The sequence below is a fragment of the Eretmochelys imbricata genome, chromosome 2, assembly GCF_965152235.1.
Source record: "Eretmochelys imbricata isolate rEreImb1 chromosome 2, rEreImb1.hap1, whole genome shotgun sequence".
Lineage (NCBI taxonomy): Eukaryota > Metazoa > Chordata > Testudines > Cheloniidae > Eretmochelys > Eretmochelys imbricata.
The window spans coordinates 89535751-89552782 of NC_135573.1; the positions used below are offsets into that span (position 1 = coordinate 89535751).

Sequence of the window (17032 nt, forward strand, 5' to 3'; positions counted from 1 at the left end):
GTTGCACACAATTTTCTTAGAACAAACAAATTCTAAACACAATTAGAGCATATTTCTACATTTGTTTCAAGTGAGCTGGATGATGCTACAGTATAATATAGGAATGCATATACTTAATTGTAAATGTAACATTTCTAACAATCATAGCTTTATCATTTCAAAACTGCAGCTTGCAGGCAAAATTCAATTGGACACACAGAATCCATCCCCTCATGTTTCATGCTATATCTATATAAAAGGGTAGGCCAACTGCAAACATGGAGTAATGCCATCCAGAGTAAATAACTGTTTGAGTAGCAGGGTATTATGGTATCTTACCTTCAGTTCACTCTACATTTTTCTTCTTCACTTCTTTGGCTTACCTGCCTCTTTCCTCTTCTGTGTGTACTTCCTCTCTTTTCACATTGTTCTTACTCACTTTTATCTGCTCACCTACCTCTCTGCTTCTCCACCTTGCTTGACAAAGCTCTACTCCGCTTTATGTGTTTTTCATCTCTCCTGCCACCATTCTGTGTTTGCTCCTCTCTGCATCAGCTTCTCAGCTGGTGTAAATTGGTGCAGCTCATTGACTTAACTGAGAATCTGGCTATCCCCCTTCAGCTACTTTCCTGTCCTTGCTTTGCTTCTTGCCTTCTTTTGGCTATGCCCCACTCTTCCCCTATTCCTAGGTTCTTCTCTTTCTTCGCTCCCATATGTTCCTCTCCTGTTTGCCCCCATCCCAGCTCCAACAGTCAGATAATAAAAAGGAACAACATGGATTTTACATGCATCACATCCTTTTACAGCTCTCCAAAGAGACAAAGGTTGAAATACTGACTGGTAATGGCAGAGCTCCCTTTGACTTCACTAGGATTTTACCCAATATATATATAATAAACTTGCTATTGTAAAAGCCAGTTGACAATACTACCTCCTGCCAAAATTCAAAATAAATTTCTGTACCCTTTTCCTTTGAAATCATTTTCAAACTGTAGCTATGTTAGGTCACCTTTTAACTTCTAGTGAGAGTTTTCAGAAGTAAACTGATGGTAGCTGTTGCTTGAATGTACATTTTGGTGATTCTTAATAGTAAATAGCTCCTTTAAAGATGATTAATGAGTGAGAATGTAAAATGCTGAATTTCAAAATAAATCAACACCCAGAAGTTGCTAAAACAGTGTGCAATATGGAAGTAGACTGACCTAATATGTCATACAATTTTATTTTTGAAATGAAATTTGAAACATTGCTTTTATATCTTGAAGCCATATAAAATTTAGGCAATTTTAGTCTTGAGTTGCAAAACTGAGTGAACAGCTCTGGAACAGTTCTCTAATATGTTTTTTCTTTCACTGTTTGTTTATATTGCTCGCTATCTTTTCTTAATAATTTCCCATCTTAATTCCAAAACTTCAGAGTCTGTAAATCAGTGGAAGAGAATTCAAAACATATTTAACAATTCTTTCCTATGAAGAGAGTAACTAAAAATTAAAGGAGCGTGGCCAAAATTTGCAGACCTGGATGCCTAAAATTAGATTCCTAAATCCATATTTAGGTACTGGATTATTTGAAGAGCTGAGCTCCCATAAATTCCACTGAAGTCAATGGCAGCTGCTGGGGGTTCAGCACCTTTGAAAATCAGCCCCTTTTTTTATTCAGGTTCCTATATATGGATGCAGGAGTCAACATTCAAAGGTCAAAATTACAGATCAGGTTATAATGAATAAAAGAATAGGGGACTTTTTTTTTTTAAAAGCAAAATAACAAATACGTAACTGGTTTATGATACTGTCTTGTACCTCACAGTCTTGTCACAATATACAAGGAAATGAAGCTTCCAATAAGCATGCAAATTGTTTTAAACACACACATCTTCACATGTATACAATGTCACATGTAGAATGGCCAGGGTAAACGAGTGAACAAAGCATGCATGAGTTAAGCACCTTGACACTATACTGCCACTGTCAGCTGATGAGGAGGACATATCCATGCTGTACATTTTACGAAGCCTAGGTCGAGCGCGCTCACTTGTTTTAGGAACAGTGTCTGGTCCATCTAAATCATCAAGGGTTGACTGCCTTGAGAACAGCATGGTTGCTTCAGTGTAGCAGCTAGCAGCGCAAACAGTTATAAACACAATGTTAAATACCAATGACATTACTTTATACACAGTTCAGTAAATGAATGTGCTCGCCATGCAGCAAAACACAGACACAAAGACAAAAGGTTCAGAGAGAAGATAAGGACCTGATTAGAGTCACCATAAAACCAAATTCTTATGTACAGCCAGATTGTGACTATAAAAATATAGAAGCCATAACTACTAATCATAAAATATAACCACTATGCATATAGGGATTGGAATCAATATAGTCTCAGAGTTCCCATCCTGCCTAGAGATAACTTTGTACAAGTGAGAGTTTTTACTTTTGTTTGCTTTGAATAGAAATTCCCAAAATTCAATTAAAACATTTTGGAAGCTGATCTCCTCTTTACAATATCTATTTTATTAAAAATAGATTTGGTGGAATTCTTTTACATGGGTGCAGGCCAATTTCCTAAAAGAGCTTTCAGAATTAAAAAAACCCTTATGTTCTACTAATAGAAAAAACAGAGCCAAATCAGTACTTACTTGATGAATGCCATGTATAATTACCATTGCTTTGGATTTTGTATCTAATATTATATTGTATAATATTGACATTGATAATTAATCATTTTAAGAAGATTTTATTTATTTTGAGTCATTTAAAAATATTTTCCCCATTATTTCAAAATTTGTAAAGCACACACAATATCAAAGAAAGGACATTTTCAGTTAAACCCTTATCTCCTTTCACTTGTCACCACAAGTGGGACAACAGAGGCATATATTATACATTCAGATGCTATTGGATAAAATGAGAAGTGGATGAGTAATGAAAAAGACAACACTAATGTAAATAGAAACATTAGCAATGGGAAGGAAGCAAATACATTAATGACATATGGTAGGTAAACACAATGTATTTTGCTGTAATTGTGAATGAAGTACACAGATGTGCACGAACTGAGTTGAGGGAACTGTTTGGAGTTTTAATCCATGCAGTCACCTCTCTGGGTCTCTAAGATCCATAAGTGAGAAAAGAAAGCACTAAACAATGGGGGGAGATCCACACTTAGGATCTGATCCTGCACCACTGAAGTCAGTGCGACTTTTCCCATTGACTTCAGTGGGTGTAGGATTGAGCACCTGGAAGGTCCACACTCTACATGGATCTATAGGGCACTCTAGTTCTAACTCTTTAAATGAGGTTTTTGGTATTGAATTATAGGGAGCTAACAGCAGATTGTATAATTTTTTATGATATTTAGTGTCCTTTTAAAACCCAAACTCCATCTCATCATCTATGTTGGGAGCTGGGTTTCTTTTCTGAAAGCACCAAGGGTCAGATTTCCAAAGGTATTTAGGCATCTAAAGAGGCAATACGCACCTTGTGGGATTTTCAAAAGCACATAAAGCAGGTTAGGCATCTAACAACCATTGAAATCAAGTACTTTTGAAAATGTGGCCCATTGCCCTTTTTCACTTTGGTGTTTAGTTAATCCCCAATATAGTTATTACCTTGTAAAATTACAAGTTCCCCTCTAAATATATATATATATGTGTGTGTGTAGACATGTTGTCTTGTAAATAACAGTGGGGAGATACAGGGAACGGAAACGAAGTAACTCTGGTGCCTGTGCCACAAGCAGAAGATGACTCTTATATCATAAGGAGTGCCCCCACTGGTACATTTTCATTGAAAAAATGTATTCCAGTTTCCCTCAACTGCTCCCCACCTGGAGGACTTGATCTGGCACCTGTTGAAGTCAATGGCAAAACAATTACTGATTTAATTAGGGGCAAGATTAGAGTTAGTCTTTGCAATGATTTTGATTACAGCTCAGTGATCAGAAGGAAAATCTACACGTTCTGAGCAGCTGATGAGAATCCTCCAAGGTTTGGAAAGTGGCACAAGATTATACTGATAGCACAGTGAATGTGCTTCCGAATGTGTAGGAACCTGCAACACCAATAAGCTGTTAAGGAGGATATGATCTATACTGTGATGTACAACTGGCAAAGTTTGTGTTGACTCAGTCACTAACCAGCACAAACATTTATCCAGGCATATCCTTCCAGGTCACTTTTCAAATTGGCATCTCTAGAGACTTTAAAAAGCCCTAGCTTCTTTAAAAAAAATTCAAAGAATAAGTATTTTAAATTGAAATGTGCATTAAAATCCCAAGTCAAAGTATTTGTAAATAAAGTTAATCAGCTATCCATTACAAATGGGTATATATTTAGCATAGATGTTTTTATTCTGAATGATAGGATGGGTAAGAAATTTCCCATTCTGCTAGCTGCATTTCCAACAATTCTACCTTCCCTGGATGACTTATTAGCCAAATTTTTATATCTACAGTTTGTGACCCAGTTAACCACTGTACATAGGCCACTGGTTGGCATTGAAGTTATTGTTACTAATCACATCCTAAGAGTTTTCACACAGCTTTGGAATAAATTGCCTGGTGGCAAACCGGAGAAGGTGGTGCGGCCAGCACAGGCTGTGTTACAATACTGAGCTGCCTACAGAACTGCAGAGCGGAAGGGAACAGAATTGTGGGAGACTCTGGGCTGAAGAAAAGCTTTGGGAGAGCTTCTGAGCATCACACAGTTCCTACTAAAGTCAAAAGAGTTCAGTAGGTGTTAGGATTTGATCCTTGCTTTGACATCTAAAAACATTCAAGGTGAAATCCTGACTCTGCAGAAGTCAATCAGAGCTTTGCATTTGACTTTAATGGAGCTAGGGTTTTACTCTCTATTTCAGGGGTGGCCAAACTTACTGACCCTCTGAGCTGCATCGGAAGTTTGAGAGCTGGGGCATACCTACTGGGGCTCAGGCCTTCATCCCCACTCCTGTTGAAGCCCTGAGACCCTGCTCCCCACTGAGAGAAGCCCCTACCCCACCACCCCGCTTCAAGGCAGAGATCCCGATTTCCCCGCTCCCCAAGTCTGGTAGGTGGACGATGTGTGTGTGTGTGTGTGGAGGGCTCTACAAGCAGCACTTTAATGGTAAAAGAGCCGCATGTAGCTCGCGAGCCGCAGTTTGGCCATCCCTGCTCTATTCCTTTGTAAACTTAGGCCACATTCCACAAAAGACAACTAATTGGACTTTATCAGCTCCCAGCCATTTTACCAAAATTGATAAGATATTTAGCTAATAAGTTAACTGGAAATAAAGGGCAATAAGCTCATTATAATGCTGGCTTGAAATATTTTCTGGCAGGGCATAGGAAACAACTAGTTATAACAGGGCAAAATTTTCTTCTCATCTCTTCTGTGCCAAACTCCACTGCCTACAATCACCACCCTCCCTCCCTAATTAGGTCACAAATATGCCGAGTGTTTAGCTATATCTGCTGTGGGCATTACGCTAGTCTCCCTGCGAAGGAGGGCTGGGAAGGAATTTTTCCCTTACCACCATATTGGCCAGGTGCAGTGAGTTTTTTTTCGCCTTCCTTGCAGCAGGTTCAGGTAGGCTCTATTCATGCACAGCATGACGGGCGGTAGGCCATATGTCGCAACTCTTTATTTAACTGTACAGCGGATGTTCAGTGCAGGTACTCCACAAATGAAAGCACAAAAGAACGGAAAAATGGCATGGAAAAGGAATTAAGGAGAGGTGCTTGGTAATTAAGCAAGTCGGGGGCCAGTTGGGGACTCCTATGATTGGTACAGCAGGAGCAGGAACACCCCCATGATCATAGTTCACCTTAACTCCTCCTGCGAGGGGGGTGGTCGGAAAGGTCCCTGTAAATTTTTTATCCGCCGGGGTAGTCCCAGACATCTATTTAATAACAAAGTTCAGCCTGATTAAACCCATATCTAATGTCTCCTGTCATTCTTTCAGCCTAGCCAGATAATGTCCTCACTTTGCATTTAGGACATCCAGTGCCATCAAAAGTGCCTAAAGCATCAAATATACAATAGGGATCCACAAGGGACAGATCCACTGTTGATTAGAGAGAAGAATTTTCCCCTTAAAAAAAAATGAATATGATAATTTTACTGACAGGACCTTTATAGAAGCCATATGGTGTGTGATATTTTAAAGTATAACTGCCTAGTTTGCTTTTTCAGAAAATAGTCAAGCAGAGTCCTTCAGAATTCATGGACATTTGCTTGAGTATAAACTGAGTTAAGATTTAATTATTTTAATTCAGAAATAAGCATCCAGTTTTTTTCCCATCTTATGAGACCAACCACGTATATGCTAAATAAAATCCATAAACGTGGTTCACTGACTACCTAGAATGAAAACTTTGTGCTGGGACAAACTAAAGACCAAAACAACAACTTAATTATAGAGGAAACTGTCCCTCAGAGCATCCAGATACTGCTTAATCTTCAAGTGATGAAACAGGGATTAATCTCAGTCACTCTGAGGCTTGGAAATGAATTGGTATATAATGGTTAAAAAATTATTATTTGAATCACATTCCCTGGAAGTGAAAAGTACCAGTAGGAAAGACAATTTATAGGCTAATAGGGAAATAATATGAGTATAACAGTGGATTTCATAAAAATAATAGAACTGTGTATGAGAGCATGTTAAGTATAAAGCCCAAACTGACTCGATGATGTCAATTCGTGTTTTGCCATTAACTTCAACTGGAACAGAACTGGCCTTACAATTAAGAAACGTTGGCACATTTTAAAAAGTAATCTTGTTGTTGACAGGGCAAGCTCTATATTTAGCAAAGGAAAAAAATTAGCAAAGGAACTGGTGCAAAATTGATGAGCTTTTGGGTGAGGTTTTTGAGATGATAAAGTTCTCTCACTGTTGTTTGGGCAATGCAAAATGTCACTCACTTTGTATTGCTAAAACAGCTCATGAGACCTCTTCATAATCCCAGAAAGAGACAGGCAAGGATGCTTTTATAAACAGACAGAAGATCTATCATTAGATCTAAGTGACTGGTTATTGCTTCCTCCATTTAGAGGTCATTAGTGATGCAGCAGATGCACATACTCCACAAACACTACCGATACACAAACACGTAAATATCTATTTCCAGGAAAAGAGTTTGAGATTAGAAAATCAATTGTGACAATACTTCTGTTGTTCATTTATTAATGTGCCCTTGTGACATCTTATTTTGGGGAAACATAGTTTTTTTCAAAGATTATATTAGAGGGTATACAACAACGGTTAAAATAGGCATTGCTATTTATCCTCTTGTCCAGTTTTGGTTCAGCATCACCATCAAAGTCTAAAGGTTTGAAAGAAGCAAGTGAGGTGTCACGCAAAAGCAGGGGGTGGGTGGAGGGGAAGAGGGAGGCAAAGAGGTTATTCCAACAAGAATTGATTGAATTTCAACGGTGGATACAATTTTACTACAGAGACTGAATTCAAATATTGAATTTACAAGAATTACATAATTTTTTTGTAATTATGTTTGGCAACTGACTTCCTTTTATAAAACAAAATTACCCTCCCCAACATATGGCTTTCATTGTTGTCAGCACACCAGCTAACACTGCCATATTGCTACTACACACTGCTAAACAGCTGATTTCAATTTCTACTGTACACCAGTACAGTATATATTGGGTAATGTGACTGAAATATTATTTAATGAAAATGGTTTTGTACCTATAAGTACTGTCTCTTTAAATGATCAGATGAATCCCAAGAGCCAAATTCTCTTGTGAGCCATGTGAGACTCAAAGTAAAGTCAATGGGTCTTGAATTCAGGTGAGAGCAGAATTTGGCTGAATGACATTTTTCCTATACAATCTGACTCCAGTGAATTTTCAGACAACTCATGCAGGTGCTATTTCTCCTGGTAGTTAGCCATGAGGAAATGTGTGCTAGCTTTATTACTGCATGAAATAAAGAATTTTGACCGTTAAACTTCAGTAAATTATTGAATGTCTTATGAGTGCCAGCATTGACCCTGGGGTTTTTTTTACAGCCTGTGGAAATGCTGGGTAATTTTGTGGGTATTTTGTTTACGCACATTGCTTACACATTTTTATTTCAGATAGGTGTTCAGAGACTCAGTTACATTTACTTTTGAATAAACTCTGAAAGGAAGACAAGCCCTCTACTATTTTTAGCCTGTTAACCTCTTACCATATGTCATTAGTAAAAGCTGAGCAGAGTTACTGTACATAAAAGCAACTGAGTTTGCAGGGGAGTATCAAGTGTGAGCGGGTACTGCCACGCTTCAGAGAAGAAGAAACTACAGAAAGCAACTATCAGATTATCAGAGGTCTCCCTGACACTGTAGAATAGCTTCTGCAGGCTCTCAAAGGTCAAAAACGCATTGGACACAGAGAAAACAAAGGATGTTCTTGTAACACGTGGAAGTGGATGAGTGAGAGTCTGTGCATGTGCGAAACAGCAAGGATGTGCTAAGCCTTTGGCACTGAACTCTGCAGCATCTCTCTCCAGGGATGTGTGGAAAAGGAAGGTGGATTTACTCCTGCGGGGATTCTGCATTACTGTGTGCCCACAGAAAATGCCATTCCCCGTCCCCCCCGCCGCCCCGCCAGCAGAATCCCTGTGCTTCCCTGTGGAAAATGGCAGGGAAGCAATGGGAAGCCAAGGGGGGTGGGGGGAAGAGGCAACCATTGGCGCAGTTTTTTTGGGGGTGGGGATTTCCCCCTCCAAACAGAGGTGAGGCATGGGAGAGCACATGGGGTTACGTGCCACTGACCCCACCCCCCGCCCATTTCTGCAAGCGCAGAGCTTCCCAGCTGAAGGAGGCTGAATCTGGGCTCTGCTGACTCTGCCGCTGAACACCGCCTCCTGGATCCAAGTGCCAGTTGTACTCCTCCTGTGTGTTCTGGGAGCCTTCCTGTTTTTTGTGCAACAGTGAGTGCCTGCGGTGGGGCTGCATAATGGGAGGTGGGGGAAATGAGGGAAGCGGGGATGAGCGGGTGGGGAAAGAAGAAGGGTGGAATGGGGCTGGGAGAGGGAATGTGGGAGTGAGGGGAGGGGGATGGGGAATGGAGAAGTCAGGGAGGTGGATGAGGTGAAGAACAAAAGGGAATAGGGGAATCATGGGGGGAAGCAGGCATCCCTCGGCAGCAGCTAGGGCTCCCCCATTAAGCAAGCCCATTGAACTCTCACCCTGACAAGCCCTACCGCCCATACACCTGGATCCCTATGATGAGCCCCCCAAACCCACACCCCCACCCCACTGATCCCCAACCAGCTGCACCTGGACCTCCGCCCCATGAAGCCCCACTCCCCCAGCACCCAGAGCCCTCCCACTGTGTCCCCCCACCCAGAGCCCACCGATGAGCCCCATTTCACCACACCCAGACCCCTGCTGAGCCCCAACCACCTTCACCCTGCAGAATCCCATTGCCCCTGCACCCGGAATCCCACAACAAGCCCCAGTGCATCCAGATCTCCCACTGAGCTGCTCGCACCCAGACCGCCTCACACAGAAATCTCTCACCCCACACCAAGTCCCTCCACACTTGGATCCTACTGGGATGAACCTGCCCACCCACACCTGGTGCACCTGGCGCAGAGGGGCAGAGCCCCAGGGTGTTTCTGAGGCAGACTCAGCCCTTGCACTGTGTCAGGGTCAGGTGCAGCCTCACTGCCAAGTCCCTGTACCAGGGGAGGTGTGGGCTTCAGTGTGATCTTCCACCTCAATGCAGCCAGTGGCTTGTGATCCTCACTGCCATGCTGGAGCCACATTTAATTATTGACAAATAACATTTGCAGAATTTTGCAGAATTTTAAAATATTGTGCACATATTTTTTAATTTTTTGGTGCAGAATTTTACATTTTTGGGTGCAGAATTCCCTCAGGAGTAGGGGTTGGTCAGATAAATGGTGGGGGCACAGACATGAGCCCATAAACTGCACTTATCTAGTGGACCATTCCAAGACGAATGGAAAAAAGCAGCAGGGAGGCACTTCCAGGCCTCTGTGCCCTGCCTTTGTCTTGTGAGGGAAAATTATATTCCCTCAAACCCATGTAGTTTCCCAGTACAAAGTCCTTTTACTCAGGCTATGTGCAGGAGACCAGAATTTAACTGTCCAGAACAAAACATTTGTAATAAGGATAGAATTCCTTCATTCAGCACCTATTCTCACAATCAAAGTGAAATATCATGAGACTGTCTTCAGTGTATTAATCTCTAAAAGATAGTTTAAAAACCCTCTAGAAGCTTGTCATTTGGTATTGACATGCAGAGGAAAATTAGTTCAGCCAGATGTTCCTCCCAGAGCTTGGTGACCGTGTCGCCTTGGTAAAATATCCATGCAGCCCCTCAGGAAAAGGACTGAGGTCAAGGGTAAGAGGGAGCTGTACTAAGGAGTATGCCCCGACCCCCTTCAAACTGCAGACAAATGGAGAGATAACAGTGCTTGAGGAAGCATTAACATGAGTGGCGTTCAGTGACTCACTCCCCTCTGCAGAGTCACAGACCATAATTGAGAGCACTGAGCCAATGACAGCATGGCAATTGCTCCTACTGTAGAGTGTAGATAGGAATCATCCATGCAGCTGCCCAGTAACCATGAGGTTAGGGACCAGGATCCCTTCAGATTCCTGGCTTTGTCTTCCTTTTGGGGCTCTACTCCATGCTCCCTGCCTACTTTGTGCTTCAACCAGGTCTGGTGGACTAGTGGTGGGTGGGGTGGGAGGTTGATGGCTGAGTTGGGAGAATAAGAATTAATTCGCTCCCTTTGTGCACTTTTGCACAGAGGGAAACACGTGGGTCTGTCAATTTGATCATCTTTTATCTACTGTACAGTGACTGATAAATCTGATAAATCAAAGGGTTCTTCAGCTTCAGATGTGAAGTCCAACATTATGAAATAATTTCTTAAAATAATTTCTATCACATGATTTTTCTATCTATACAAAAAACAAGCGTTTTGTTTTTACAATAAAATACCTGGAAATACTGTCATGAGAAGCAGCTGAATCTAAACTATCCATCCTCTCAGATGCCTGTAAACTAGAATCTTGACCAGGATTTTCATCAATTATGTCCAGTCCTGATTCCTTGGAAAGCTTCATCATATGGTTCTGGTAATACATATGGATGCTCTCACGAGTTGGAACATTCCCCTGAGAAAGAGAGAAGAGATATAGTAAGGCATTTGTGTTGTGTGAGATTTTGGTTTCTTCAGTCATTTGGCTGCATGAAATGAGTCTTTGCAAAGAACAAACTGGCAAAAGCCCAAATTTCCTCAAGCCCATTTCAGACAAAGTCAGATTATGATCTCACTTACAAAGGCATAATTATGGGGTAACTCCATTGGAGTTTCTCCAGATTTACAAAGGTGTAATTGAGATAAAAATTTGTTCATAAAACTGTCCATGTAGAAAGAGGCTTCACTATCTATTCGCTCAATGACTTCCTGGTCCAATTTGTCAACAAAAGGATGGTTTCATTCACTGTAAGCACAACCTGGTGCACAGGAGCCAAGCAGAGTTCTTTCTGTCTATCGCAACTTTATTGATGTTTCCTAAGGCCAAACAGTATCCAACTCACTCCACCAATAGCTGTATTGACTTTGGAGCACGCATTGAGTAAGAAGTTTGTTATTTTGCAAAGTCATTTTTCTGAGTTTTATTGAGACTTCATGCACAGATTTCCTTAGGTCAGTAAAGCGATCAATTATAAACTACATGAAAATATGTTGGTCTGTCCCTTTGTTAGTATTGTTACTTCTTCAAATTTCAGTTCTCTCCCTCTAAATTAAATTTGATTCAAAACTTTCTAATTTGAAATTTTGACAAAAAAGAAACACATTTTAACCAAAAGTTTTGGGGAATATTTTTTTAAATACTATTTACCCACTGCTTCTGCAGTGAAATTATAATCAAGTGCCTGTGACATTATAACCCTTTGCCTTTTAAATATTTATAAAGGCACACATACAGCATTATAGCTTTTTTTGTAGGACCATAATGAAGAAGAATGACTGTGAAAGCAAAAGCACTCTATGTTTTAAATGTACATACAGGAGTGACTATATTAATTTATATGATAAGCCACACATGCCCAGTGTGAACTGCATTTCTAGGAGTCTGAGCAGATCCAGACTGAGTCGAATTCTTGAGCATTTATGTTGTGCCTTCCTCTCTCCAGATGTGATTTCTGAATGTCTACTATAAATCCCTCTCTTCAATGGGAGTTTCAGAATTAAATCCCCGAGAACATTTGTTTTTCCAATCAGCCGCTTTGGGCTCAGAGACAGAGTGCTGAAACTATTTTTATAGTGGGGCTGCTGAGACCCATTGAATCACACTGTAAACAACGTATATGATGGAAACCACTTCAAGGGAAGGGATGCTGCAGCACCCTTAGTTCCAGCACATATTCTCAAAGTCACAGTTCTCAAGATTTATCTGTTTTTGTTTTTTTGAAATAGAACACAACGAGGATTACAGAATTCATACTATTTCTAAAATCTGGGTAAGTGAGACTTTTACAAATATCCATCTCTAGTACACTGCCTCAAATTAAGTTGAAACGATAAACCTCTCATTTATCACTGCAATGCAAATGGTACGAGCAAAAGTAAAGCACAACGTATGTTACCTTTTTAATTTCCCTGGTCAGCATACATCTCTCGATTCTCAGTACAGTAGAGATATCAATGTGCTCTCTTGAAATGGAATTGAGCCAAGCTGTAAAACTATCTAGCGTTGCCAGGAAAAGGACCCAGGTGAACTTCAAAATATTAAATATTCTTTTGATGATATTATCTGAGAGGGGAGAAAAGTGACAGAGTTAATGAACATAAGCTTATTTTATTCACATTATGATCCTGTTCTGACATTTCACAACAGCTTGTTCAATTTTTACTGTATTGAATATAATAATCCAGGCTGCAAGACCTTTCTATATCAGAAGCAGGAATGTTTGGAAATGCCTGAAAGCCATGTGGTTTGTTGGGGCTATTTTCCTACCTTTCTATGGCCATGACTAAATGTGAACACACAGGAAACTTAAAGTGAATCAACTAAAGGTGTGAAGTCAATGTGCATAAGTTAATACATATTAATACCCCCACCTACCTCCCCAACGTGGCTGCTCTCATTCAGGAGTAAAATGGCCTTAATTTGCTGTAACTTAGTCCTGGGGGTTTAACTTTGACTTCACACCTTTAGTCAATTTGCCTGAAGTTTCCTGAGTGTTCCTGTGTAGACATGCTCTGTCTGTCTGACTAGTGTTTGTAATCTTGGAATGCCTTTTTCCCCTCTAAAAGATTGATCCTGATAGTCACGTAAGTAATTGTCACCAGCTTCAGAGGAACTCCTCAACTGTGGAAGGGTTTTGCAGGGTAAAGCCCTCAGGGCTAAGCATCTCCTGAGAGGTGCAGACACCCTCAGTTCCATCAGCTTAATGGAAGTTGTGGGCACTCAGCACCTTGTAGAACTGGGCACTTTATTCATCCATCCGGCACATTCATTTTCTTCTGTCCAGCGGAATTTCTCCTAGCCAGTTCTCCATTCATGCCTTGACCTTGTTAGCCTGAGCTGGTATCTTTGACCTGCCTACAGTTATTACTCTTGTATCTGGGCTACACTGCCTCATCTTATGAGCCCTCTCTTTCTCATATATTCTTGCAACGTGTAATCAGTTGACTTCTACTCTCAAGTCGCTTCACTAGCTGAGATCTTACATATATATTCCTCTTCCACAATAAGACATTGCAAGGACCGGTGGTTAACAACTACTGCGTATAAACACAAAACAGTAGTTTTAGTTGGATTTCTTTTTATGGTTTCAATTCAGCAAACTTGGATTGAGGAGTACTTTCTGACTTGAATAGGATCTGTTGGCACTATCAGTGGTACTTCACATATGGGTAGGTGCTCCTTTGGGTATTTAGGGGTTTATAGAATGCCCCATAAATAGGGGTTTATGCCACTATTTGCAACCCATCTCCATCCCTCCTGCTCATAGTTTGACAGTGCTTTATGTGCTGCTCTTTCCAAAGCAAAATCTAGCCCTATGCTGTGGTTTCCAAATCTGAAAAAACCAGATATATGTATCTAATGCTGACCAAGTGGAAGAATCTGCAATATGCAGCTAGAAGTTTACAGTATGTGTTACGGAACAGACCTATGTCAGCATTATAGCTCTGCTGCTGAGAAGCTTTTTAACAGTGTCAGTACCCAATGTCACCAGACTATGTTGCTCAGCACTTTGGGGTGTGAGTAGTTTGTGTTTTGAAAGGCATGCAAAAGTTGTACACTAACAAAGTAATATGCAGTAGATATCTAGAAATGTTAAAAACAGATGAAATTTCTAATTCAGGGAGCCACCCCACTGCCAAATGATTCCATTGACCCTCCCTCCATCTCCTCACTTTTTTTGCATTATCATTATCCAATTGCTGTTTTCACTTCCAGTGCTTTTCTGTAATATATGGGTTTGGAGGGATTTTATTATTTACTTACCGAAGCATTATTCCTACATACTTTTAGGTACTCATCTCTGGGCTAACCAAAATCTTGTCACTATAAGTTAAAGGTAAAGTTTAATTTTTGTTTCTGATGAGCACTGCCATTTGCCTAAACTTGAGATATAGACGCCGACTCTGTGGGTGCTCCAGGGTTGGAAAAAAAATAGTGGGTGCTCAGCACCCACTGGCAGTCCCCCCAGTCAGCTCCTCCCTCTTCCCCCCAGACCTCCCGCTCACCAGAGATCAGCTGTTGAGCAGCATGCAGGAGTGCTGGGAGGGAGGAGCAAGGGTGGGGCGTGCTCAGGGTGTGGAACTTGGCAGGGCAGGGGTGGGAAGAGGCGGGGTTGGGGTGAAGGTTTGGGGGAAGGGGTGGAGTGGATGGCAGGGCCTGGGGTGGAGCGGGGGTCGAGCACCCCCCAGCAACTCATAAAGATGGCGCCTATGACTTCACATGTACTCATGCACAATTTAAAAGAAAATGTGATTCTCTATCTCTCACATACACACAGAGCATGTATGCAGACAGTATAAAATGTGTTGAAACATGCCCTCACAATTGTTGGGGTACCATTTGCACAGTTGAGATTAATTGTGTGGCAGTCTCTGTTCACTTACAAACAAGAAGTCTATTTTACTATTCAGCTATTATAGGTATCCTATAGTCTCACTGAGATGCTTTGCCAATGACTTCCAATTTAATCTAGAAGGTCATTTTTCTTTCAGGGTTGGAGGCAATTTAGTATACATTTTTAATGAGTTTGTGGCTGTTCTGTTCTCTGTCACTTTTTAAAAACAATCTTTTGGGGATCAATCACATGTAAACATCTTCAGAAAGGGAAAGATTTATTTTCTTGAGAGACTGTAATACTTAAAGGGTCAATTACCGAGAGAGAATGAACACCTGCTGCCCCCATTGACTTCAATGGGAGAAGCAGGTGCCTAGCAATTTGGTCCAAAGCTGTTAACTAGAATAACCCTTTCTAATAATTTTTCCTTCCAGTTTTGGTAACACTTTCTTCAGTGAATTTTATCTCGGGGATGTGTGAAACAGTTAAAAGCAAATATGAAAGATGCTACATGCTTGCTCCAATCAAACCCAATGATAATCCAATTAGCATAATATTTCCCTTTCCTCAACCCTCATCAGACAATCCACATTCACTGAAATTCATCTCAGTATGTAAGTGGACCAAGCTACGCCATGAGATAATAAAAGCTGGAAGAAAGTAAGAACCTTTTCTTCTTTTGAGAAGTGCTGATCTTGTGGGAAAGGGACAAGGTATCTCATGCTTCTGATCTTTGCTACCTTGTGGTTCACTCTGCGGCACAAGTTTTGCCGGAGAGTAGAGTGCCCTTTCCATTATAAATACAGGAGATAAATAGCTCTAGAAGAGAAGGTCACACTACAGCAGGTGAGAATTGGTCAAGTCCCAGACTGCTGCGCTGGGCATCACAACATGGGGAATAGATGGCCAGCCCTCTGTAGAGAAAGAGGTGGTTAGGGACTGTTTAGAAAAGCTGGATGTGCACAAGTCCATGGGGCCGGACGAGTTGCATCCGAGAGTGCTAAAGGAATTGGCGGCTGTGATTGCAGAGCCATTGGCCATTATCTCTGAAAACTCGTGGTGAACGGGGGAAGTCCCGGATGACTGGAAAAAGGCTAATGTAGTGCCAATCTTTAAAAAAGGGAAGAAGGAGGATCCTGGGAACTACAGGCCAGTCAGCCTCACCTCAGTCCCTGGAAAAATCATGGAGCAGGTCCTCAAAGAATCAATCCTGAAGCACTTACATGAGAGGAAAGTGATCAGGAACAGTCAGCATGGATTCACCAAGGGAAGGTCATGCCTGACTAATCTAATCGCCTTCTATGATGAGATTACTGGTTCTGTGGATGAAGGGAAAGCAGTGGATGTATTGTTTCTTGACTTTAGCAAAGCTTTTGACACGGTCTCCCACAGTATTCTTGTCAGCAAGTTAAAGAAATATGGGCTGGATGAATGCACTATAAGGTGGGTAGAAAGTTGGCTAGATTGTCGGGCTCAACGGGTAGTGATCAATGGCTCCATGTCTAGTTGGCAGCCGGTGTCAAGTGGAGTGCCCCAGGGGTCGGTCTTGGGGCCGGTTTTGTTCAATATCTTCATAAATGATCTGGAGGATGGTGTGGATTGCACTCTCAGCAAATTTGCGGATGATACTAAACTGGGAGGAGTGGTAGATAAGCTGGAGGGCAGGGATAGGATACAGAGGGACCTAGACAAATTGGAGGATTGGGCCAAAAGAAATCTGATGAGGTTCAATAAGGATAAGTGCAGGGTCCTGCACTTAGGACAGAAGAACCCAATGCACAGCTACAGACTAGGGACCGAATGGCTAGGCAGCAGTTCTGCGGAAAAGGACCTAGGGGTGACAGTGGATGAGAAGCTGGATATGAGTCAGCAGTGTGTCCTTGTTGCCAAGAAGGCCAATGGCATTTTGGGATGTATAAGTAGGGGCATAGCGAGCAGATCGAGGGACGTGATCGTCCCCCTCTATTCGACATTGGTGAGGCCTCATCTGGAGTACTG

The 17032-nt window shown here is 41.5% G+C and overlaps 1 protein-coding gene across 1 annotated transcript in view; it reads right to left on the minus strand.

Moving 5' to 3' along the window:
- Positions 1-17032, minus strand: part of PIEZO2 (piezo type mechanosensitive ion channel component 2) — a 454981-nt gene that overhangs the window by 36018 nt on the left and 401931 nt on the right. Inside the window, exons 38-40 of the mRNA XM_077808692.1 lie at positions 12596-12762; positions 10940-11115; positions 1926-2093 (exon numbers count right to left, since the gene is read on the minus strand). Of these exons, the coding sequence (XP_077664818.1) occupies positions 1926-2093; positions 10940-11115; positions 12596-12762 (511 nt within the window). The remainder of the gene's footprint in view (positions 1-1925; positions 2094-10939; positions 11116-12595; positions 12763-17032) is intronic.